Source organism: Pipistrellus kuhlii, unplaced genomic scaffold (assembly GCF_014108245.1).
Source record: "Pipistrellus kuhlii isolate mPipKuh1 unplaced genomic scaffold, mPipKuh1.p scaffold_m20_p_2, whole genome shotgun sequence".
In the NCBI taxonomy this organism is placed as follows: Eukaryota; Metazoa; Chordata; class Mammalia; order Chiroptera; family Vespertilionidae; genus Pipistrellus; species Pipistrellus kuhlii.
In genome coordinates this window covers 177472670-177498516 of record NW_023425515.1, presented here as the reverse complement: position 1 = coordinate 177498516, position 25847 = coordinate 177472670, and the positions used below count along the sequence as shown (strand labels likewise).

General features: G+C 39.3%; 1 protein-coding gene across 4 annotated transcripts in view; it reads left to right on the top strand.

Annotated features, from left to right (window-relative positions):
- The window catches only part of ZCCHC17 (zinc finger CCHC-type containing 17), a 41985-nt gene that overhangs the window by 11387 nt on the left and 4751 nt on the right, over positions 1–25847 (top strand). For 3 of the 4 annotated variants that reach the window (XM_036445256.2, XM_036445258.2, XM_036445257.2), the window contains 5 exons: positions 2986–3043; positions 7690–7790; positions 9010–9101; positions 13231–13331; positions 15367–15509. In XM_036445256.2, coding sequence (XP_036301149.1) covers positions 2986–3043; positions 7690–7790; positions 9010–9101; positions 13231–13331; positions 15367–15509 — 495 coding nt within the window. The remainder of the gene's footprint in view (positions 1–2985; positions 3044–7689; positions 7791–9009; positions 9102–13230; positions 13332–15366; positions 15510–25847) is intronic. The other variant, XM_036445259.2, reaches the window with a different exon arrangement.

The window sequence follows — 25847 nt, the reverse complement described above, 5'->3', positions numbered from 1 at the left end:
TGGTCGATGTTTCTCTCTCATCGACGTTTCTGGCTCTCTCTTTCCCTTCCTCTCTGTAAAAAATCAATAAAATATATTTAAAAATAAAATAAAATTTCAAGTCGCCTTTTTTATCCACATGATCCTGTTTTATAGAGGACCATGTGAACTTAGGTAAGCACTTCATGTCTCTAATCCTCACTTTTCTCATTTGAAAAACGAAGGGGTTGAACAAGCTAATCTCGATAAGATCCTTCCTCCAGTTCCTCCTTGTTTTGATTTTAAATGCTAGTACCTGCCTGATTATACTGGTTTTTTGTGTGTGTGTGTGGTTTTTTTTTTTGCGGGACTATCTGGTCTCTACCCTAGCATAGCATGTTCATCAGTGTAAAACTTTTGGTTTTTAAGCCATTCTTTTATTTTTAAAAAATGTTTTTGCTGATTTTAGAGAGAGAAACATTGATGAAAGAGAAACATTGATTGACTGCCTCCTGCACACCCCCTACTAGGAATCGGCTCCACAACCTAGGGATGCATCCTGACTGGAGATGTCCTGGTGCATGGGACAGTCCTCAACCAACTGAGCCACACCAGCCACGGCTTAACTCATTCTTAATGCTCTATCTTAGAGAGTTGGTTCAAGTGCTTTGTCTCAATATCCCCATTAACAAATGAGGAGAATGAAAATTTTAACCTAGTGTTATCCTAACATTGAAGTGGGTAGTAATGCTGTTTGGTAAAGTAGGAGGCACAGGTCCAGGAGTCAAGGGACCTCGGATCTGTACCTATCTTGTATCTAAATTAGTTTTATGCCTTTCTGTGCTTTAGTGTCTTGGACTGTCAATTCTTAAAAAGCTAAAATTTATTAAATGTACATTGGGTGCCAGATACCAGTGCTCGGTGCTTTGTGTACATCAGTTGTTACCTGCAGCAGCAAAGTGAGTACAAGGGGAACTTAGACCCCAAAATGCAAGTTGTGCTCAGATCCCACAGGTGAGAAGTGGGAGAACTGGAATTAAAGGACACATCTTTCACTCCAAAGCCTGTGCTCTTTCTACACCTGTGCTATTTCACCTTGTCTGCAACATGGGAATCTCCCCTTTATGCTTCCTAAGATTGTTGCCAGGAACAGATAAGATATCACCTGTCACATTGCTTTTGGCTGCTAGGATTTTATAGTTAAAGAGTACGCAGAAGCAGTTTTAGTGTAGTTAAAACTTTAGTTTTAGTTCAGATCCCAGTAATGTCATTTACTAGATTGGAATATTGGTCAGATAACAGTCTCTCCACGCATCAGTTTTGTCATCTATCAGATGAGGATTATAACAGTATAAACATAATCTGCTGTCATGAGGATTCTGTAAAGCACTTTAGATAGTGTTTTACTTGTATTGTGAGTGTCCTATATAATAAAAGAGTAATATGCAAATTGACCCTAACAGCGGATGACTGGTTGCTGTGATGCATATTGGTCACCAGGGGGCAGACACTCAATGCAGGCTCTACCCCTGGTAGTCAGTGCACACCCACAGGGGGAACTCTGTTTAGCCACAAGCTGGGCTGATGGCTGCGAGCGCAGGGGCAGTGGTGGGAGCCTCTCCCACCTCCTTGGCAGCACTAAGGATGTCTGACTGCCTAAGCTGCAGTCAAACATCTCCTGGGGGTTCTTGGGCTGCCAAAGGGATATCTGACTGCCAGCTTAGGCCCAATCCCCGGGGAAGCAGGCCTAAGCCGGCAGGTGGACATCCCCCCAGGGGCCCTGCACTGCGAGAGGGCGCAGGCTAGGCTGAGGGATGCCTCCTAAGTGCTTTGGGCCTCTAGTTAATTATATATTAGCGAATAGCAGTACAGCAGATGTTGTCTTATTCCTTCCCCTTATAGTTGTGAAAGAGTGAACAACTAATAAAAGTCACTGAAAAAAGTAAAGTTTATATGTATAAGATTGTATTGGATATTTTACAAAAGTAATAATGAATTTAAGATAAATATAGTATGTAGTGACAACTTTAATCCCAATCCACAGGTGAGAAGGGTGGGCTAGAAGAAAGAGGGGAGGAGGCCAAACCGGTTTGGCTCCGTGGTAGAGCGTCGGTCTGCAGACTGAAAGGTCCCAGGTTCGATTCCGGTCAAGGGCATGTACGTTGGCTCCTACTGGGGATGTGCAGGAGGCGGCTGGTCGATGTTTCTCTCTCATCGACGTTTCTAGCTCTCTGTCTCTCTCCCTTCCTCTCTGTAAAAAATCAATAAAATATATTTAAAAAAAGAAGAAGAAGAAGAAGAAGAAGAAGAAGAAAGGGGAGGAGAGAGAGGTAGTCTGGAATAATTACTTGGCAAAGGATCTGGGTCGATCATTCTATTACATACTGCACAGTAGTACATAGACTGATCAAACCTCTAACCTCTCCATCTTAGGCCAACTCTGTAGATAAGAATTGAGGACAACTCTTTCTCTCTCTGATTATATCTTTTCTGTTTCAGTTGTCTGTGTATTGGCTTATTCTCTAATTATCTTGATAAAACTCAGACTCTGGTTTGAAGTGAATTAGCCATACACCCATAGACTCTTTGATCTGGTTTGATTTGAAGTAGGAAAAAGGGATGTCCTACATGATTTATCCCATATTGTTAAGAATTCTCTGTATTGGGATTGGAGCTGTCAGTCCCAGCTAGTATAAAGTGTAACTTTATTACCTGATTTCCTGCTGTTTGTTCCTTTTGTTCACATACTTTAGAGATTTTAATTGGTGTGGGATTCGGGCATTCCTGGGTACTGTCATAGCATCTGACAATAGTCCAATGTCACCAATGTTTGAGTTCACACATATTTGTCAATCTAAATTTTTTACAGAATAAAGAGAATGTTTGACAGAGCATCATTGTTAGGCAGTTTTGCAGCAGACAGACAGGCAGTCAATATCAAGTAGAAATTCAGGGAGACTAGGTTAAATGCTATAGAAGAGAGACTCATTTGTGAGACATTGATTCTTTTCTTTTTTGTCTTTATAGGTTGCTATGGTGACAGACTATGGAGCCTTTATCAAAATCCCAGGCTGTCGGAAGCAAGGTGGGAGCCTATAACTTGAAATTTAGCCTTCCCACCGCATTGCCTTTGCTGTCATCCCCACCACATCCTAATTATAATCTCTACATTTTTAGATAGTTTTGTTTTTCTGTACAGATATAAATACAGTCAAGTGATGACAGTTAATTTTTAGCACATCATAAATGTTGTTCTCTGACCTGGAGGGAAGGTTGGGGTACAGCTACTTTGGTTCACTTCTGGAACCAGCTCTTCCTCAAATTTCACCTATGACCCCAGGCAAGTCACAGGTTGAGAACTGCTGCTGTAGAGCCTAAGACCATCGGAAAACACAGATATTTACATTACAATTCATAACAGTAGCAAAATTACAGTTATGAAGTAGCAACGAAAGTAATTTTATGGTCAAAACTAGTGGATAGAGTTTCGGCCTGCGGACTGAAAGGTCCCAGGTTTGATTCCGGTTGGGGGCATGTACCTTGGTTGCAGGCACATCTCCAGTGGGGGGTGTGCAGGAGGCAGCTGATCGATGTTTCTCTCTCGTCGATGTTTCTGACTATCCCTCTCTGTCAATAAAATATATAAAAATCAATAAAATATATTTAAAAAAAGAAAAAAGAATTTTATGGTTGGGGGTCACCACAAAATGCGGAACTATATATATTAAAGGGTCGTGACATTAGAAAGGTTGAGTTTCATATTTTGTAGGAGTTAATTATCAACCATTAAAAAATATCTTTGATACTTGCAGAAAAAGAAAAGAAAGAAAGGTTGAGAACTACTGCTAGGGCATCTGAGTTTCCTCTCCTGACTTTCCAGTTAGGTTGCTCTGCTCATTACATCATTGTAGGGGGAGAAAAAAAACCAACTCCTTGAAATATATCCAATTTAGAGATTATGTAATGGTCTAAAATTAAAAGTGTGGGGTATATAAAACACTTTGAGGACCCAGAGTTATTCAGAGATAGACTATCACCTCTAAAGTCAGCTGAAATAGGTTGGTGAGGCCCAGTGACCATGGTCAGAGAAAGCAGAGCCTTCAATAGGAGCTCCAAACAGAGAGGCCGATACTTGGAGTTATAGGTCATGCTCTCATCTGTGTGAATGCTTGTGAGTGAGAGAGAGATGGAGAGAAAGAGAATAAAGGTTAATAATTTTCCCAAAAAACTTTAGGGAGGGCATTTATTTTAGATATAAATCTTTGAAAACAAAAAAACCTGTAATTCTATACCCTATTTTAACAATTGTGATAGCATTTTTATAGTAGTACTTTGTCATTTTTAAAATCTAGTTTAAGCATTTATAATCACATTATACAATTTTATATTGTATTTCGTTGTTTACATGGAAAATGCTAGTTATAATGCTTGACACATAGTAGGCACTTAATAATATTCACTAAAATTGAGTTATTGACATTTTTATGTAATCTTTGAACATCACTTAAAAATATATTTTTATTGATTTCGGAGAGGGAGAAAGATAGAAACATAAATAATGAGAGAAACATCGATCAGCTGCCTCCTGCACACTCCCCACTGGGTATGTGCCCACAACCAAGGCACATGCCCTTGACCAGAATCAAACCTGGGACCCTTCAGTCCCCAGGCCGACTCTCTATCCACTGAGCCAAACCGGCTAGGGCTTGAACATCATTTTTAATGGGCCATCAAGTGGCTCTCTATACTATAGTTCATTTTCCATTATCCTACTGTTGGATATTAAGTTATTTCTAATTTTTCTCTATTTTTTAAAATACATTGCATAATTTGATGTAGATTGCTTTCCCAGATGCATATAGCCTTTTCTGTGTATAAGATTATTAGGATAGAGTCCCAGAAGTGATTATGTGCCAAATTAATTATTAGTCAGGGACAGATTAGTAATTAATCAAGGAACAGAATACAATTGAGAAACATTTTGTTAATTTTGCTGGGGAGTACAGGATTAATCTGGCTTCCACCAGGGCTGTATCAAGTTGCTCAGTTTACACATGCAGGGCTTTGTCTCTTTGCTTCCCTTTGGCTGACTCTTGCCACCTGGTGGTAAAAATGGGCATTGATAATTTTTTGTGGTTTATAATCCTCATAAGAGTCTTAAGAAATATTATTTGATTTGGATGATTTAACTATTGTCTTGTGTTTGACCCTGAAACAATGAATTGCAATGGCTGAGGATGTGAAGTACCCTTTTTTTTTTTTTTAATTTTAGAAGAGAGAGAGGGAAACGTTAATTTGTTATTCTACTTATGCATTCATTGATTGATTTTTTAAAAATATATATTTAATTGATATTTTACAGAGAGGAAGGGAGAGAGATAGAGAGCTAGAAACGTCTATGAGAGAGAAATGTCAACCAGCTGCCTTCTGCACATCCCCTACCGGGGATGTGCCCGCAACCAGGGTACATGCCCTTGACCGAAATTGAACCCGGGACCTTTCAGTCCGCAGACCGACGCTCTACCACTGAGCCAAACCGGTTTCGGCTGATTCTTTTTAAAAATATATATATTTTATTGATTTCTTACAGAGAGGAAGAGAAAGGGATAGTTAGAAACATCGATGAGAGAGAAACATCAATCAACTGCCTCTTGCACACCCCCTACTGGGGATGTGCCCACAACCAAGGTACATGCCCTTGACCGGAATCGAACCCAGGACCTTTCACTCTGCAGGCCGACCGATTTTGGCCATTGATTGATTCTTGAACGTGCCCTGACCAGGGATCAAACATGCAACCTTGGCATATTGGGATGATGCTGTAACCAACTGAGATACTCAGCTGGGGCATAAACTACCTTGATTGTCTAAGCCTGTGTTGTTGTGCCCGCAATAGAGGGTTAGGTCAGCTCTAATCAAATTACATGGACTGACCAGATTACTTTAGAATGTAATAAATATGTTTTCTCAGGAAAGTACGTTGGCAGTCAGGTAAAGGATATCTGTTGTAAATGTTTTATTAAGTATCAGTAAGTTACTTAATAACTAGAGGCCCAGTGCACAAAATTTATGCATAGGTAGGGTCCCTAGGCTTGGCTGGTGATCAGGGCCAATTGGATCCTTTTGTGCTGCCCTCTGGTGATCAGCACACATCATAGCGAGTGGTCAGACTCCCAGTAGGATAAACTCCTGAGGAGACAATTTACATATTAGCCTTTTATTATATAGGATTATTGCAGAATTTAATTATTTTTAAATTAACTTTATTAAATGTTTTATCACTCTTGATAGCCATTGCTAGATGATTTCTAAAAATTTATACTAATCCTAGCAATATTTTTATTTTAATATATTCTCATTAATTTTGGGTACTGTTATTTTCTAAATATTTTGCTAATTTATACTCGAAGGAACCGCTGAGCTAAAGCCAGCCCAATATTTTGCTAATTTAATAGATTAAAATTTGTACTTTGTATTTCCTTTTTTCACTTTACATTTATGACAGTTATCTTTTATAACTGTAATTTATTTTTTTTATTTTATTTTTTTAAATGTATTTTATTGACTTTTTACAGAGAGGAAGGGAGAGAGAGAGAGCCAGAAGCATTGATGAGAGAGAAACATCAATCAGCTGCCTCCTGCACATCCCTCCTGTACATGCCCTTGACCAGAATTGAACCCGGGACCCTTCAGTCTGCAGGCCGACTATCCACTGAGCCAAACCAGTTTCGGCTATAATTGTAATTTAAATAGCTGCTTACTCTTGCTTTTGATAGATTTACCATACCTTACCAAGCTATTTGTCAATTATTGGACATTTAGGTTATTTAAAAAATTTTTTTTTAACCTTTGTAGGTAACAATACTGCAAGTATTTTTTTTTTTTTTTCTGCAAGTATTTTTATATGCCCATAGGTTTTTGCCTCTATGAAGTTTTTCTTTTGGAAAAATTTTAATGATGATATTTTTGCATCAAAGGTATAAACATTTTTATGCCCTTTGTTTTAAAGAATTTTATCAACTAGTATTTTTAAATATATATATTTTATTGATTTTTTACAGAGAGGAGGAGAGAGGGATAGAGAGCTAGAAACGTCGATGAGAGAGAAACATCGACTAGCTGCCTCTTACACACCCCCTACCGGGTATGTGCCCTCAACCAATGCACATGCCCTTGACCGGAATCGAACCTGGGACCTTTCAGTCCGCAGGCCAACGCTCTACCACCGAGCCAAACCAGTTTCCACTCAACTAGTATTTTTATTGTATAGTTATTGTATCATATCTTACTAACATTGAACACTATTTTAAAGAATATTTGTGCCGAAACCGGTTTGGCTCAGTGGTAGAGTGTCAGTCTGCGGGCTGAAAGGTCCCAGGTTCGATTCCTGTCAAGGGCATGTACATTGGTTGCGGGCATATCCCCGGTGTGGGGTGTGCAGGAGGTGGCTGGTCGATGTTTCTCTCTCAACGTTTCTGGCTCTCTGTCTCCCTCCCTTCCTCTCTGTAAAAAATCAATAAAATATATTTTTAAAAAGAATATTTGTTAGTTGATTAGATATAAAAAGTGATCTTGAATAGTTTTAATTTGCAATTTTAAATTAATGATTTTTTTTTTTAGTGAATTCCCAACTTTTATCTTCTTGTTAACTTGTTATTTAGAGTATAAACACCAGATGTAGAGCATCACACCAGACGTACCTTGTGCTTTATTTCTTTTTCTTGTGCCCAGGTCTGGTCCATCGAACTCATATGTCATCCTGTCGTGTGGATAAGCCTTCTGAGATAGTAGATGTTGGAGACAAAGTATGGGTGAAGCTTATTGGCCGAGAGGTAAAGTTCTGTGCTAATTTCATTTGGTTAAAAGGATTAGGAAAAGCCAGGATTTTCTTGGTATTTTAATGTGGTGTGTATATGTTGTTAATTGTGGCTGAGAATTTTATTTTGAATCCTGCCCCATAATCTGTCCTGAATATAAACCTTCTGGTTCTTCTCTCAAACTGAGAAGGAATGATGTAAACTACAATAAGTGTAGTACAAAAGACATAGAGTTTACAGTCACTTTTCCTAATACCTGGCACCATGCAACATGAGGAAAGTGAGAAAGCTCTGGAGGACCCTGTTACAGCTCACTCGAGGGTATGTGGGCTATGGGTCATCCATTCATATGTAATTTTATAATTTTTATTTTTAACCTTTGTAGATAATGATACTGCAAGTATTTTTATCTGCCCATAGGTTTATGGGAAGACCACAGGAGAAATATGAGCATATACTGAAGTCTGCTCTGCTATCAGGGGAGACAGCCTGAAAGAGATACTATTCAACAGTATTCGAGTGCTTTATATGCATTAGGTCAGAAGGACACAGAGTGAACTAGACATAGATGACCCCAGCTGTTATAGAGCTTATATAGAATATAACTGGAGGAGAGAAAGGAAAAGTAAACAAAATAATTAAAAATTATTGTAAGTGCTATAATGGGTTCAAACAATATCAGAGGTAGGTTTAGATAAAGTTGTCAGGAATGGGCTTTTTGAGGAGATGGCGTATGAACTGGGAAGGAAGTAGTCATGAAAAGCTGGGATAAATATATTCTTGGTAAAGAATAGCTGGTCAAGTGGCTAACAATTGTCCTCATGTATATAGAGGATCTAGGCCAAGTCCAAAGGAGATCTAGCCTATTGGAATGTTCTGAAACCCATTCGGTGCTCGTGGATCTCTGCATCGATCACTATGCTGAGTTTACCTGGAAGAAACAGCTTTTATTTTCTGCTGGGTCACTGACAGAACTTGGATTTGGGGACAACCATTTTTGTCTTTCCCCCTAAGAGGGGCAAAAAGAGATGAAAACCATTTCCTAAAATTCTCCTACCACAGAGCCTGCCTATTATGCTGGTTAGCACCACCAGTGCTTGTAGCACAGGACCTTGGCTATTAGAGGAGTACTGTTTGTTATGACGACAAGAATTTCTATTTTTAGATAATTCTAGATCAGTGGTCTAAATGACGTACTTTGACCCTTTAGTGACTTGGTTTTCATCTTTTTCAGATGAAAAATGATAGGATAAAAGTATCTCTCTCCATGAAAGTTGTCAACCAAGGGACTGGGAAGGACCTCGACCCCAACAACGTTATCATTGAGTAGGTAAAAGGTTTGGGAATGCTAATTGAGAGATTCTTCTCTCTCTCAAACCGTGGAGTGCTGTAGTGAATCAGGCTGAGGGGAAAGCCTGCCATTATTAGGCTGTGTATTGATGAGCTCTGTAACCTCTGTGTCCTTGGATTTCAGAGGTACTAGTATAGTGTTATGTATAACACTGTGACACGCAAAGCTCTCAGCACCGAAGTGCTCCCTTGTGGGTTTCGTTTCTTTTCCTTTACTCTTTTTCTGCTTCTGCCCTTTAGCCAGTCAGCAAGCAAGTATTCATGAAGTACTGTTATTTGCCACTCTCCTAGCACTGGGACAAAAAAAGGAAGAGACCCATTGGGAGCGGAGGGTAATCTAGGAGCAACTCCAATAGGGTTTAGCTGCCTGTGTCTTGGGATGCACTGTATTCTGAACACTACATCTTACTTTCATTGGCACTTCTTCTTTTTTTTCTTTTTTAAAATATATTTTTACTGCTTTCAGAGAGGGAGATAGAAACATCACTGAAGAGAGAAAATCATTGATCAGCTGCCTCCTGCACGCACGCGCCCCCCCACAACACACACACTGGGGATTGAGACCACAACCTGGGCATGTGCCCTTGACCGGAATTGAACCCGGGATCCTTCAGTCCACAGGCCGATGCTATATACACTGAGCCAAAGCAGCTAGGGCTCATTGGCTCTTCTGACCTTTAATTTGGCAGTGGAAGATTTTCTATTTATGTAGGATAATGTCTGGTGATACAGGGAATTTATCATCTGTACCTCTTTTTTTTTTTTTTAATATATATATTTTATTAATTTTTTTTTTTTAACAGAGAAGGGAGAGAGATAGAGAGTTAGAAACATCAAGGAGAGAGAAACATTGATCAGCTGCCTCCCGCACAACCCCCACTGGGGTTGTGCCTGCAACCAAGGTACATGCCCTTGACCAGAATCGAACATGGAACCTGATGCTCTATCCACTGAGCCATACTGGTTTTGGCGTATCTGTATTTCTTGAATATATGCCAGTGATTTCTAACCAGGGGCTCCTAGGTCCTTTTTGGTTATTGTTTTTTTATTTTCTATTTTTCCCCCTAGATCCTTAAAACCTCTTCAAAATGAGTATTAGGGATTTATGAACTGTTTCCAGTGTTTCAGAAAACCAACCAAAATCATACATTTATCCTCACGTTAACCACGACATTATGTTGTTGCTTTTGATGATAAAGTTTCATATTTAACTCATACTAATCAGGTGCTCTCACTGATAGTTATGATATCAATTTTTAGAAAAAAAAAATGTTGCATGAGTGATATCTTGATGGTGAAAAGTTTGAGTACGTTTATTGTACTCAGTGAAATCACTTTGGATATGAAGGTATTTTATCTAAAAGGAAGGGAAGTGATATTTATTGAATACATACCGTATTTTTCGGACCATAAGACGCACTTTTTTCCCCCCAGAAGTGGGGGGAAAAAGTCCCTGCGTCTTATGGTCCAAATATAGCCTACACATATACTTTTAAAAAAAAAGTTTTTTTTACTTGCCCGGCTCTGTGTGGTCTCTGTGTGCTTGCCCGGCTCTAAAATGGTTCTAAATGCTGCTGTTTACTTTACAGGGTAGATTACATGTGTTTATGACTGTGATGTTGGGTTTTAATGCACATAAAATATTTTAGGACACTATTTGTTTCAGAATCTTTTTTTCTTCATTTCCCTTCTCTAAAAACTGGTGTGTCTTATGGTCCGGAGCGTCTTATGGTCCGAAAAATACGGTACTATGTGCCAGGTATTGTGCAAGGCAGTTTATGTACATTAGTGCATCTGATTCTCATAACAACCTGCAAAGTAGAATTTTCTCCATTTTACTTTATATCTCTAGTATCTAACATGATGCTTGTAATAACTTGCCTAGGGTTTTATAGAAAATCATAGTGGGTTAGGATTTTTAATCTCAGTCTCCCTGACATTAAAGCTAATCCCCTTTATACTATATGATGCTTCTAGCAGTTTCATGCAATTTACAGAATTTTTCATATATCTGTAATTTAGTCTCTAAATATTGACAAGTTTGTAGGGCTGATTATTGACAAAACACTTTTCATTTATAGTAGGAATTTTTTATAACTCTGCTCAGAAATGTTATCTAATTCTGGCATTTATCAATTGCATTATAATAAACTGCTTCTGCTCCAAATAATTTTATGCTGTGCAGCCTCATTAAAAACCAGTAAAATTTCCCAAAGCCACCCTTGCAAGGTTAAAATATGAAAATAAGTAAGATAAAAGAGCTACCTCTCTTTCTCAAAACAAGAATAGGGAAGGGAGCCGAAACCGGTTTGGCTCAGTGTTAGAGCATCTGTCTGCAAATGGAAAGGTCCCAGGTTCGATTCCGGTCAGGGGCATGTACATTGGTTGCGGGCACATCTCGGGTAGGGGGTGTGCAAGAGGCAGCTGGTCGATGTTTCTCGCTCATCGATGTTTCTAACTCTCTATCTCTCTCCCTTCCTCTCTGTTAAAAAAAAAATCAATAAAATATTTAAAAAAATAGGGAAGGGGAAAGGCTCCTTGGGTATACACTGGATGTGTTTCCATGTTATACCGTTTCTAGTAATAACCAAGTGGAAGCAGTACTTTGTTAAAACTATTTGTAGAGCTGCATCCAGGAAAGAAGCATGGCATGGTGACATGATGACAGGTTTTAGAGTAGACCTGAATCAGAAAGAGTTCTAATTCTGCCCCAGAGGAGTATGACTGTGAGCAATTCCCTAGCCTCCCTGAACTATAACTTCTTCACTATAAAGTGACACCTACCTGTCAGAAATGATAGAATGATTTAAATAAAATCTTGTTTGTAAAGAGCCTAGCTTATTGTTTAGTCTATCATAGAAACTTAATTTATAATAACTAATTGTGGTTACTGTTTTAAAATGTCTCTTTGTTTTTCTTCTAACATCTGAAATTATCATATCTTTTAAAAGAATAGATGGGAAAATGGGCTACATCTTAATTTTCTTATCTCCCATTGTATCTGATGTATAGCAGTCATTTAGTTAGTGTATTCATTTATTCCTTCATTCAACAAGTGTTTTGGGTTCATATTCTGTTTGAGGTAGAATGGCAATACCAAGATTTCTGCCCAAGGACCTTACTGCCTAGTGTAATGAAATAATTATGCAAATAACTTTAATAAGTGCTAAAAGAGTGGTTGAAAGAAAGGATTCTAGTCCTGGCTCAGGGTCGCTCCATAGGATTAGGTTGGAGCATCGTCCCGTACACCCAAAAGTCACAGGTTCTATTCCCAGTCAGGGCCCATATCTTTCAACCTCTGGTTGGTGCATGGAAGGCAACCCGTGTTTCTCCCTCTCTCTCCCTCATTCCCTTCCTTCCCCTCTCTCTCAAATATCAATGAGCATGCCCTTGGGTGAGGATTAAAAGAAAGAAACAAACAAAGAAACAAAGGATTCTAGGAATTATCTTGAAGAGAAAGAGTTGATTTAAGGCTCTGGTGATGGAGAAGTGGCATTTGAGCTAGTTCTTGAGGAATGAATAAGATTTTGTCAGGCTGCAGGAGAAGGAATGGCATTCGAGGCAGTAGAAATGGTTTGAGGAGCCTGGCCCATTGTGTTTCAGTGGTTGAGCATCAACTCATGAATCAAGAGATGTCCATCTAGAGAAAGTAAAGTAGTCTGGGTGGCTAGAGCATATTGTACAAGTAAAAATGAGGCTGGAAAAATAGGTTAGATAGTAAAAGGACTTGAATGCCAAAGTAAGGAATTTGGACTTGTTTTTTCAGGAAGCCTTTAAAGGTCTTTTATATCCAGGCGTGATCTTGTAAGCATTGTAGGGGACTTAGCAAGATGCATAATTATCTCTTTATCCTCTGTGCATTGATGAGATGAAGTCTAGTTTCATTCATAATTATTAATTTAGAGCCTTGTCCTGAGTGGGAAAAAAAAAATGTCTATTTCACCCCATTGCTTTTAGTGCCCATCTTCTTATGCCCAGCACTTTTCCTTCTTTCTCCCTTCTATCTGACAAAAGCAAAACAAAAACCAACATACAGCATTACCTTGTAGTATCTCTGGCCACATTCTTAAGCGGGCCCCCAGTCACAGTATCCTTTTCATTACAGGCAAGAAGAGAGGCGGAGGCGGTCCTTCCAGGATTACACTGGGCAGAAAATCACCCTTGAGGCTGTCCTGAACACTACCTGTAAGAAGTGTGGCTGTAAAGGTAAGGTGAAGCCTCTGCCATTTCAGTCTGTCTCTCCTTGTGGGCAGACCCTGTATTGGATGAGTAAGTAGCCTAGTGAGTTTAGTTCACCCTGTTTTTAAGCCAACTGATGGCTTGACCTGTTCATGCTATTATTTCTACCAGACTTACATCAGAGTTTATGGCTTGCTACTTTTTCTGTATCCTTTTCTGAATGCTAGCCCTGCTGCTGGCTCTGGTGGTGACCCTATTATACTATCACCACCTCTTCTCACCTCTCTGCAGCTAATGCCCTACCTGGGCAAGGTCCCAGGTACTCTGCCAGGAAGGTAAGAGTGTTGGATTATGATTAACACTCTAATAAATTTTATCTCCAAAGTATCATTATTGTTCTGCTGCAATAATTAAGCAACTTAGAAATATATTCCTTAAGGATTCAAGTTAAACCCTTTCTTGCTCATCTCTTTTAACTTCAGAGTTCTGAATGCAGTATCCTTTTAGTAATAAAGAACACTCTCTAGTCATTTCCTTTTAGCTCTGCTTCCTCAGGTTTCCTCTAGTCTTACTCAAATATTAAAGAGCTCTTTCAGCCCGACTTCCTTGTTGGAGCAGTAATGAGAAGGATTGCCAACTTCTCATTTCAGAGTGGCCTCAATTTGTCACCATGCTCCCGAGCTTTCCATCTACCTAGCCTTGCTAATTTTTCTATTTGCGCCCTGGTTGAGGTTTTGGGGTTTAAGCCCCTATTTATCATTAATGCAGAGGGAAGAAGGAAAAATGAAATGGAGAGAAAGAATACCTCCTCAGAGGAATTGTGGGAGCATTTCAAATATTTGGAAAACTGTGCTGTATTCTTTTTTTTTCTTCTTTTTTTTAAAATATATTTTATTGATTTTTTACAGAGAGGAAGAGAGAGGGATAGAGAGTTAGAAAATAAATAGAGAGATAGAGAAGCATTGATCAGCTGCCTCTTGCACACCCCCTACTGGGGATGTACCCGCAACCAAGGTACATGCCCTTGACCGGAATCAAACCTGGGACTTTCAGTCTACAGGCCAACGCTCTACCACTGAGCCAAACCGGTTTCGGCTTATGCTGTATTCTTTCAGGCACCACCCAGCTTCAGGATTCTGAGTTACAAAGTAGTTTACATGTTGCTTTTGATGGTTTTATCCAATTCTCTGTGCCCCTGAGAAAGGGTCTACAGTAAGCTCAGGCAAAACCAGCTCTGTGGCATCTTTTAAAGGGGCCCTTGATAGCACTGTAGGCTCAGGGAAGTTGGGGTCTTCTTACCTTCAACTTGTGTCCACCAGGTATGACATGAGGCAGAGAAGAATTATGAGAGATGGAATTTGGCCAGTCGGCAAAGGCTGGGCCAAAGGTGGTTGGCTTTGGTGCAGCAGAAAGAGTACAGGGCAGGGGGGCACAGGTCCCTAGGTAAGTTTTACTTCTGCTGCTATCTGTGTGACCTTGCACTACTTTTCTACTCTGGGCCTTCATATTCTCTGCAAATGCAGTCTTGGATTTGATTATTTCTAAGGCCCTTGCTAGACCTGACAGTCTGTGCATGTCAAGTGCCTAGGTGACAGTGCCTGTCTCTCTGTGTGTTAGCTTGGATGCTGTCCTCCTGCCAGCTGTCTGAGAGCTATCTTTCATCAGGACCTTGGTCTGCCACTTGGCTCACTCTGCTAAACATTCTGCTCTCTGGAACAGCCTTTTGCTGTCAGGAATAAGTTCCAAATAGATCTTTAAAAATGACTAAGCTTCATTGCTAATAGAGGGCAGTACCAGCCTGCATCCTCTGTATCTTCTGCCGTTTCCAAAGCAGCAGTAGTGTTTCCCACAGCTTCAGGACCAGCTGCAAGTCAGGCTCAGGTTGAGAAAACAATGTCATCTTGAGGTGACAGAAAATCTGTCCCAAATCCAATAGCTGCTCCGAATGAACTTGGTAATACCTCCTGAACCAGCTAGCCCTTCCAAGAGTCTCTGGGGAAGCTTCACCTGCTGAGAAGAACGATTACTTTTTCCTCCCAACTTTTCTACTTCTCTTCTGCAGGCCACTTTGCAAAGGATTGTTTCATGCAACCAGGTGGGACCAAATACTCTCTGATACCTGATGAGGATGAGGAGAAGGTAGAGGCAAAGGCAGCAGATTTTGATAAGGCTGACCCTACAAAGAATTCTAGGAAAAGAAAGAAGGTGAGTGCCATGGTGCTTTTATTTTATTTATCATGTTTTTTGTTTTAGAATGAAAATGTACTTTGCACAGAAATGTAAGAAAAGCTGAAAAATATGAAGAACATTAGGATCTCCTGTTATCTTTCTACCCAGGGAAACTCTTAAAGTATAGGTAATATTTAATACACACACATATATATACACAAAATTATAGTTATCTAGACATAATTTATACCCTACTTTTATTATACTTACTAAAAGCATTTTCTGGCGTCCTTATGTGTTCTTCAAAAACTTAATTTAAGAGCCACTGTGTGATGTTTTATTTGATAACTAGAGGACTGATGCATGAAATTTGTGCAAGGGTGGGTGGGCCCTTGCAGCCCCAGCTTCATCTGAAAGGTCATCCAGACAGTTGTTCTGCTGTTTGGTCTAATTAGCTTATTAGCTCTTTATTATATAGGATTTTTCTATTGTTGGATATTTTTATTATTTCCAACCTAAATTTTTGGCCACAAATCTTATTGTTTTCTTTGGTTGCATTCTTTTTTTTTTTTTTTTTTTTTTTTTAAATATATTTTATTGATTTTGTACAGAGAGAAAGGGAGAGAGATAGAGAGTTAGAAATATCGATGAGAGTCATTGATCAGCTGCCTCTTGCACATCCCCCACTGGGGATATGCCCGCAACCAAGGTACATGCCTTTGACCGGAATCGAACCCGGGACCTTTCAGTCCCCAAGCTGATGCTCTATCCACTGAGCCAAACCGGTTTCGGCTGGTTGCATTCTTAAAAAGATTACTGAATTAGGGCTTTAAGGCTCTTAATACATTTTGTCAAATTATTATTCCAGAAAGTGGTGGATGAGCATGTCTGTCTCAGTGAATTAAGTCTCTTATCTATGTAGTACTTACAGCAGAAGAATTCATAGAACAGATTGTGGTGCACAAAAACTGCATTTGTAATTTGTCACATGATACACAGAGGAAATGAAAAACTATACAACGGTTTGGTCAAGAGATAGTGGTTCTCATGCTGTGTAGTATTTTTCTAATTGTGGCCAGTTATTATGTTTGGGAGTTTTGTTTTGTTTTGTTTAAAGCTTTAGCAAACTTTTGTTGTGGCCACCTTGTTTCAGACATTGCAAACTGAGGAATATAAAAACTGTGATCAAGTCCTTGCTCTTAGTGAGCATTATCTTACAAATTAAGTATTATCTTCACCCTGGTGGCATGGCTCAGTGGTCAAAGATGTCAAGTGGGTAGTCGAGTATCTAAATCTAAGGTTCCAGAGAAAAAGTGAAGGATAGAATTACAGATTTGGATTTTTTTTAAAAGATACAAACACTTAATTTGGGAGTTATTTGCATAAAATTGTATGCAAAACCACAGGACAGGAAGAGATTGCGTAGGGAGAGGGTAGCCAGAGAAATTTTAAAATTTCCTACCCAAAGCTGCTCCTTTTACATTCTGCTCTATCTCAGTGAATAGATTACCATTCACCCAGTTGCTTAAGCCAAAATCTTCAGCCTTTGGGTATGTTTGTTTTTTAATTATGGTAAAATACAGATAACATAAATTTTATCATCTTAACCATTTTGAAAGTGTACATTCTTTGACATGAAGTAAATTCATACTGTTGTGCAATCAGTACTGCCATTTATTTCCAGAACTCTTTTCATCTTGCAAAACTGAAAGTATATGCACATTAAACAATAATTTCTCATTTTCTCCTGCCCCAACCCCTGGAAAGCACTATTCTGCTTCTGTCTCTATGATTTAGACTTCTCTAGAAACCTCACTGAGTGGAATCATACAGTCTTTGTCTTTTTGTGACTGTCTTGTTTGACTTAGTATAATGTCCTCAGGGTGTAGATTGTGTCAGAATCTTTTTAACATTTCATGTATGTATATACCATATTTTACTTATTCATTTATTCATTGTTGACACTTGGGTTGCTTCCACAGCTTATATAAGAGGCAACTAATTGATGTGTTTCTCTCACATTGATGTTTCTGTCTTTCCCTCTTTCTTCCACTCTCCCTAAAAAATCAATGGAAAAATATCCTCTGGCGAGGATCAACAACAGGAACAAAAAATCTTTAGTGATTTTTCCATTATACTTAAAATCCAGAATACCTCCTGTGAAAACAAACTGTCTAACCCTATTCGTTTTCAGCTACAACCTTTAGCAGGTAGTAACTTATATGTAGCTAAAACATTGTTTTGTCTTTTTTATGTGTTTTATTACTTTTTATTATATATTTTTTATTGATTTCAGAGAAGAAGGGAGAGGGAGAGAGTGATAGGAATATTAATGATGAGAATCATTGATTAGCTGCCTCCTGCATGCCCCAAAAAGAGATTGAGCCTGCAACCCAGGCATGTGCCCTTGACTGGAATCGAACCCGGGACCCTTCAGCCCATAGGCCGACGCTCTGTCCACTGAGTCATACCAGCTAGGGCTATGTGTTTATTTTTATAGTTCTCTTTTATGTACGGCAAGGGATGTAAGATTTATATTTACAGTTGTGGTATAAAGTTTCCCTTTTCAAGAAAAAAAAATTTTTTTTTTCTATTCACTGGTGGGGTCCCCAGGTCTGGCCTTTGTGCTCTTGCAATCTGGGTCCCCTCAGGGAATGTTGAACTTCTAGTTTTGGCCCAGTCCCTTCAGGCCAGGATCACTGGTGTACTTCAAGAAACATTTTTTAAAGTAAAAGGAAAAATAATAAAATTTTAAGTAAATAAATAGCAAGTTATAAACACATGGAAGAAAAATTGTGGCAATATTATAGCAATAACTAATACTTGGAAAACATTGATTTAGGGCAGTGGCAGTATTATTTTAGTTTTGATAATATTCTATGAATCAAAGAAATAGAAATTAGCAAAAGTCCCTGCTTCTAGTGCCTTCCAGAAGCCTTCTGCAAACCTTTAGCATTGCCAGATTTAGCCTTGTTCCTTCACAGAGACAACTCTGGATCCACCCAGCCTGCAGTATTGCTTTATTTTGAACATAGGACTTGTCTTTACATACCTTTATTTCTTGAAGTTTCTGAAGCATCCTTGTAGATCTGAGGACTTGATTTAAAAAGGAAAAAGGGAAGTTTCAACTACATAATTTTATTATTCTATACTAGAGGCCTGATGCATGAAATTCATGCAAAAGTAAGCCTTCTGCCGAAACCAGTTTGGCTCAGTGGATAGAGCGTCGGCCTGCAGACTGAAAGGTCCAGGGTTCGATTCTGGTCAAGGGCACGTACCTTGGTTGCGGGCATGTCCTCAGTAGGGGGTGTGCAGGAGGCAGCTGATCGATGATTCTCTCTCATCGATGTTTCTAGCTCTCTATCCCTCTCTCTTCCGCTCTGTAAAAAATCAATAAAATATATTTTTAAAAAAAGAAAAAGAAAAAGTAAGCTTTCCTTTCCCCGGCTGATCTGATGGCACCAGCTTCCCTCCAGCACCTGGAACCCTGGCTTTTTTTTTTTTAATGCATGTATTGAATGTATAACCTTGTCTAAAAATCTAGTATGCATTGGTTTAGTTCTATTGTATATACTGATTTGGTACCGTGACAATTTTTATTCCAGTGTCTGAAAACTGTAAGTGATTTTTGTTGGACATAATTAGGACAAGAGGAAACTGTTTTTCAAATGGAAATGGGATATGAAGTGGTTGGCAAAATTGGAATAGAGGTTTTTATAATGAAGCCCTGAAAATTTTTCCAAGAAACTGTGGTCTGGGCTTTGCTGGCCTTTTTTACTTGTCATGTGCCAACATGACTCTTTCTGAATCAGTGCTATATTTTGAGCAAGCATGTGCCTCGAGTCTCAGGCTGTCCACTGATTAAAGTGAAGTTTAGCTATGTTTGATCTAGAATATAATTTTATTCTTTTGATGTGGTTACTGTAATTACTTTCTGCTGAATTATATATAGGAAAACAGAAAGAGGAATGCCATCTCTTGGCTGCAATACTGGCTCTGGCCTGTTATCCAGGACAACTTCTGGTGCCCATCTAAGAGAGAGATTGCCAGTCCTGGGTCCATTTTGCTTGAGCACTGGGTCATCCAGTACAATCTGAGTTCCTTTAAGACTCTTCACAATCTGTCCAATTTCCCACTATCCTCTCTCATAGTCCCTTCCCTTACATTGTATTCTAAGCTGATTTATTAAAAGAGCATATGCTGCCCTGGCTGATGTGGCCCAGTTAATTGAGCACTGTCCCATGCACCAAAAAGGTCATTGGTTCGATTTTCGGTTGGGACACTTGCCTGCATTGAGGACTTGATCCCCAATGATGTTTCTCTTTCACATCGATGTTTCTCTTTCTCCTCCCTTCTCTCTCTAAAGTCAATAAAGAAAAAACTTATTAAAAGAGCATCTACTGTGTGCCGAGCTCTCTTTTGATCACTGCAAGTACAATAGTGAATGAAAGAGGTAAAATTCCTGTTTTCATGCACCTACATTCTGATAGGGTCACAGACAATAAATTGCTAAACCAAATACAAAATAGTACTAATATGTCAAGTAGTGATAGGTTTTATGGAGAAAAATTAATTTGGTTATCAGAGACAGGGAGTACTAAAATGGGGATAGGTGGGATAGGTGACTTGACATTTAGATAGGGTGGTAAGGGCAGGCTTTTTTCATAAAGCATCATTTGAGTGAATATTTGAAGAAAGTGAGGAAGCAAGCTACTCATAAGTGGAGACAGAGGTAAGTACAATAGCCTGATGTTGGCATGTTTTAGTAATAGTAAAGAGGCTGGTGTAGCTGGAGTGAAGTGAATGAGAAGAGAGGAAGTTAGAGGAAGCAGAGGGCTATCTAGAAGAATATGAAGACTTCACCTTTCATGTCGAGTAAGATGAATGTCATTAGAGATTTTGACTAAATGAATGATATGTTCTAACTTACCTTTTAAGAGAATTATTTTGGCTGCTGTGTGTAAATTACTGCACTTGCTTTCTAGTCAGAAAGCAAGAGTGGGAGCAATTAATGGCCATAGTTAATAACCCAGGTGAGGTGATGGTGGCTTCGACTAGAATGAGGGTGGGGTGGTGAAAAGGGAATTGAAGTGTGCTCAGTTTTGAAGGTAGAGCTGAGAGAACTTGTTGAGTAATTGGTTATGAGTTAGAAAAGAGAACAGTTAAAGATGACTAACTGGAAGATTTGAGTTAAGAGGAGACCAAATGAAGAATGGGAGTGGGGTTTAGTTTGAGTTGCTATATGAATATGGGAAAGAAAGCTGGGAGTTGCCCTAACCATTTTGCTCAGTGAATAAGAGCATCAGCCTTCAGACTCGGGTCCTAGGTTCGATTCTGGTCCAGGGCATATACCTTGGTTGCAGGTACATCCCTAGTATGGGGTGTGCAGGAGGCAGCTGATTGATGTTTCTCATTGATGTTTCTGACTCTCTCTCCATCTCCCTCTCCCTTCCTCTTTATAAAAAATCAATAAAATATATATAAAAAGCTGGGAGGAGGCAAGACATTTGAGTTGGGATGCCTATCAGATATACACATGGATGTGTAGAGTAGGCAGTTGATGTATATAGTTCAGAGTTAAAGGAGAGGCTCAGGTAAGAGATACAAATTTAGAGAGAATATAGTCAATAGTGTAACAATTTTGTATGATGAAGGTAACTGGACTTATTGTGGGTTTCACTTTGTAATGTATGTAAATATTGAATCACTACATTGTATATATGCAACTAATATTTTAAGTCAATTATATTTTATTTTTTAAAAAGAGACATATAGATGGTATTTAAATTCATATATGAGATCACCCGGAGAATAAACATAGGGAAGAGAAGGGGTTTGAGGACTTGAGACCTAGAGTGCTCTAACTTTTCTAGATATTATGGAGATGAGGATTAACCAGCAAAGATTGAAAAGGGAAGTTGGCGGAAAAATAAGAGAATGTGGTAGATGAAATGAGGAAGTGTTTATAAGGAAAATGGACTCTGTTGAATGTAACTGATCAAGTAAATGAGACCCAAAAATTGGCCATGGATTTGGCAAGAGCTTTTTCAGTAAAATAGTGGGGTAACAACCTGCTTAAAGTAGTTCAGAGGGCTTTTGTTTGTTTGTTTATTGTTGAGAATGAGCCAGTGAAGAAGAAAAATTGATGCAAAAGAGAGAGGACGATCCCTGGACCAATGTGGAGTAGGAGAGAAGGGATGGGATCCAGTGCGTAGTTAATAAGCTACACAGGATACTTGGTCACTCTTATAAGATCCTTCAAGCATTTGCCTCACTCTGTCTTCCCTTTGTCTGGAAGGCCCTTGCTTCCCTTCCTCTTATCAACACTACCACCATGCCACCTGCCAAAACCAATCTTACAAGAACACAATATATATATATCCTTCATGAAGCCATCCTGAGATTCATCAGGCATGATTGATTTCTCTCCTTTGTGTGTCCATGGCATGTTTTTTGTACTTTTTTTTACATCACTTCTATAGACTGCCTAGTATCTTAATTAGTCTTTCTCCTTAATTAGATAATTTGTTCCTTGAAGGTTCCTGGTTCCTAATTTCTGATGCATTCAACTATTACAAAAGACTAATCAGTAGCTATTTCTGGCTCATAGAAGGTACTCAGTAAATATTTGATGAATAAATGTACTATATGATTGTAAGAAGTTATTTCCCTTGTTTGATGAGGTTGGCTTAGGTTTGGAGGAATGGTGCCAGGCTCCACTCAATGAGTGTGTTTACTTTGCATCTACTATTAGTGCAAATAGTACTCTGTCTGAATTCTATTAAAAAATTGTGTGTTCTCATCACCAACACTGTATCAATGAGTCTTTAAAGAACTTTGTAGATAGTAAAGTTCAGTAAAAATTTGAGAGTTGATGCCGAAACCGGTCTGGGTCAATGGATAGAGCATCGGCTTGGGGACTGAACGGTCACGGGTTCGATTCCGGTCAAGGGCATGTACCTTGGTTGCGGGCATATCCCCAGTAGGGGGTGTGCAAGAAGCAGCTGATCGATGACTCTCTCTCATCGATGTTTCTAACTATCTCTCTCTCTTCCTCTCTGTACAAAATCAATAAAATATATTTTAAAACAAAATTTGTGAGTTGATTAATGAAACTTTTCTTCTGGTCTTTACCTTTTCCAATATATGATAAACTGGTGCCTTAGAGGCAACTTCTAGCCAGGAATCACCCTCTTTCCCAGCGATTTTCAGCCCTTTTCACCTCATGGGACACTTAAACTAATTACTAAAATTCTGCAGCACACCAAAAAATATAGCTGGTTTTTTTTGTTTGTTTGTTTGTTTTTGTGGGTTTTTTTTGCCAGACTGACAAAAGTGTAGGTATAATTTTGATTATTTATATTGAGTAGTTATTGTTGTATTTGCTGTTGTCATTTTTTTATTTGAAAATTTAAGGGAAAAGGGTCAGTGCCTCTGGCTAAGTAGCCAGGTATTGCGTGTTTTAAAAATTCTTGCAGCACATCAGTTAGAAATTGTTATTCATTTTTTTGTTTGTTTGTTTTTAATAAATTTTTATTGTTCATATTATTACAAATGTTCCTTTCCCCCCCCAACCCCCCACCATTGCTCTCCTCCACCAGGTTCCCACCCCACCCTCTGCCCTTTCCCCACTCCCATTGTCCTCATCCATAGGTGTACAGTTTATGTTCAGTCTCTTCCCACATCCCCCTCTCCCCTTTTCCCCAAGAATCGTCAGTTCACTGCCCTTCCATACCTCTGATTCTATTATATTCAACAGTTAATATTGTTCCTCAGATTTTTTTTTTAATTTCCTTGGTTTTTTGATTCACTTGTTGATAGTTACGTATTTGTTGTTCATAATTTTTATCTTTATTTACTTTCTCTTCTGAAAGAACCCCCTTCAGCAATTCATATAATTCTGGTTTGGTGGTGATGAACTCCTTTAGCTTTTTTTTTTATTAGTGAAGCTCTTTATCTGACCTTCGATTCTGAGTGATAGCTTTGCTGGATAGATTATCTTTGGCTGTAGGTTCTTACTATTCATCACCTTGAATATTTCTTGCCATTCCCGTCTGGCCTGCATGGTTTCTGTTGAGAAATCAGCTGACAATCGTATAGGTGCTCCTTTATAGGTAACTACCTGCTTTGCTCTTGCTGCTTTTAATATTCTCTTTGTCTTTTGCTCTTGGAATTTTAATTATGATTTGTCTTGGTGTGGTCCTCTTTGGATTCCTTTTGTTTGGAGTTCTGTGCGCTTCCTGGACTTGTAAGTCTAATTCTTTCACCAGGTGGGGGAAGTTTTCTGTCACTATTTCTTTTAGTATGTTTTCGTTATCTTGCTCTCTCTCATCTTCTGGGACCCCCATAATTCTGATGTTGGTTCGCTTGAAGTTGTCCCAGAGGTTTCTTACATTATCTTCAACTTTCTGAATTCTCTGGCCTTCTTGCGTCTGCGGAGGAGTGTCTTCTGGCTCTTTATGTTCCAAATCTTTGACTTGATTCTTGCGATCTTCCATTCTGTTTTTAGGACTCCATAAAATATTTTTTATTTCAGACAATGTATTCTTTATTTCTTGTTGATCCCTTATCATTTCTTGTTGATCCCTTATTAATTCTAGTTGATCTCTTTTCATATCCTCATAGGTCTTATCGATCTTTTCTAGGAAATTCTTGAAAAACCTTATAAGCGTAGATTTGAACTCTATATCCAGTTGCTTTTTGTCCTCCATTTCTTTCGTTTGTGATCTATTTCATTGTCGCATTTCACAGCTACAGATGGGGCGGAGTTTCATGGTGGAGCCTACAGCCTTAGCTTCGGTCAGCCCCGCCCTATGCGGCTCCTGGGTCTCAGGGTCCTTCAGTACTCGTTGCAAGCGCCTCTGAGAGAAAGGTGCCCTCGATTTTCGCCTGCTACCAAACAGTCTAGGCTCTCCCCCAATGAGCCCGGTATTGGGGTTCAGTTCAGTTGGAAGTGGAGTTGGAGGTGGCGTTCAGAGCAGTCTGGAGCCCCAGTCTCCTTCTTGCCAGGGCAATTTCGCAGCACAGCCAACTGTCCCTTCTCTGCACACAATTTGCCTCCGGGACCTCCTTTCGCCGCTCCCCCGGGATTCCGCCTTACAGCCCAGCTCCCTCTGTTTGAGCCCGAGTCCCCGGGGTCTGGCCTAGAACTGGGGTTCAGAGCAGTTGGAACTGGGGCCCAACACAGTCGGAGCTTTTATCTCCTTCCTGCTAGGGAACGCCAGCCAGGCACTCAGCCTCCCTCCTCTCCGGCTCTGTCCTCTCCGCGCGCGCCACGTGTCTCTGTACCTTAGGCTTTTACAGCTCCTCCGTGCTTCCTTCTGGTTTTCTCCTTGCCTCTCGTTGTAGAATTTCCAGTCAGTCGACTTTCCTGTAGTTCTGGGTAATGTCCATTTTATATTTTAGTTGTATTTTATTGAAATTGTGTGTGGCTGCGGCTAGGTGTTTACCTGGGCAGCCATCTTGGATTCTCTCCCAAGCAGAAATTGCTATTCTTATCTAATTTCCCAAAAGTTTACCCAGAGAATCAATTTTAGAATCAAATTATCTCTTCAGAGTCAATCATTTCTCAAGAATAATTCTTAAGAATAAATAATAATAAAGTGCTTGCTTGTTTGATTTCTTTCCAAATCAGTGTTTTTTAGTTGGGAAATACTAAGTTAGTTATTGCCTATAATCTAGACAGGGCTCAAAAGAACATCCATATTGGGACCTCCAACCTGAGTCAAATACAGTTTCTACCACTTGGGCAAGTTACTTTAACTCAGTCAACATCTCTGAGGTTATAAGTCTTGCCAAAATATATAAGGATAATTGTGCCCACTTAATCGATTTGCTGTGATGGTTAGATAAAGAATGTGTGGAAAGTGCCTAGCTCAGCATCTAGAAAAGTAAGTATTCAGTAAATGTTAGCTGTGTTATTCCCATTTCAGTTTTTGCTTTGGTTTTTCTCTTACACATGGTTGCTGCTATACTGTTTAAGAACAGTAGAGAAAATGGATGGGCTAGCTGATGTGGCACGGGATATGTGATTTTCCTAGAGAGCAGTTTTGAGCAGTGGCTTCTTTCCCATGTCCCTCCTGGCCTGTTTGCCAAGGGCTCACATCCCTGGGTCATTTCTTTACCCTTTATCTTCTCCACTTCCCCCATGAATGCAGTTGAGGAACCAAAAGTTAGTTTCACTTTTGGTGTCCATCTTCTACCCTAACTCCCAACTTTCCTTTTGGACTACAACTTCTAAAGTGATTGTTCTTCTCTAGCTCAAGGTTAGACACACAATGAAAACGATGTAATCTGCTAGAGTACTAGATTTTCTTTGCTTGGGTTGCAAAAGACGTTTTGCATCAAGATTGAGGTTTGTTATTACTCCTTGCT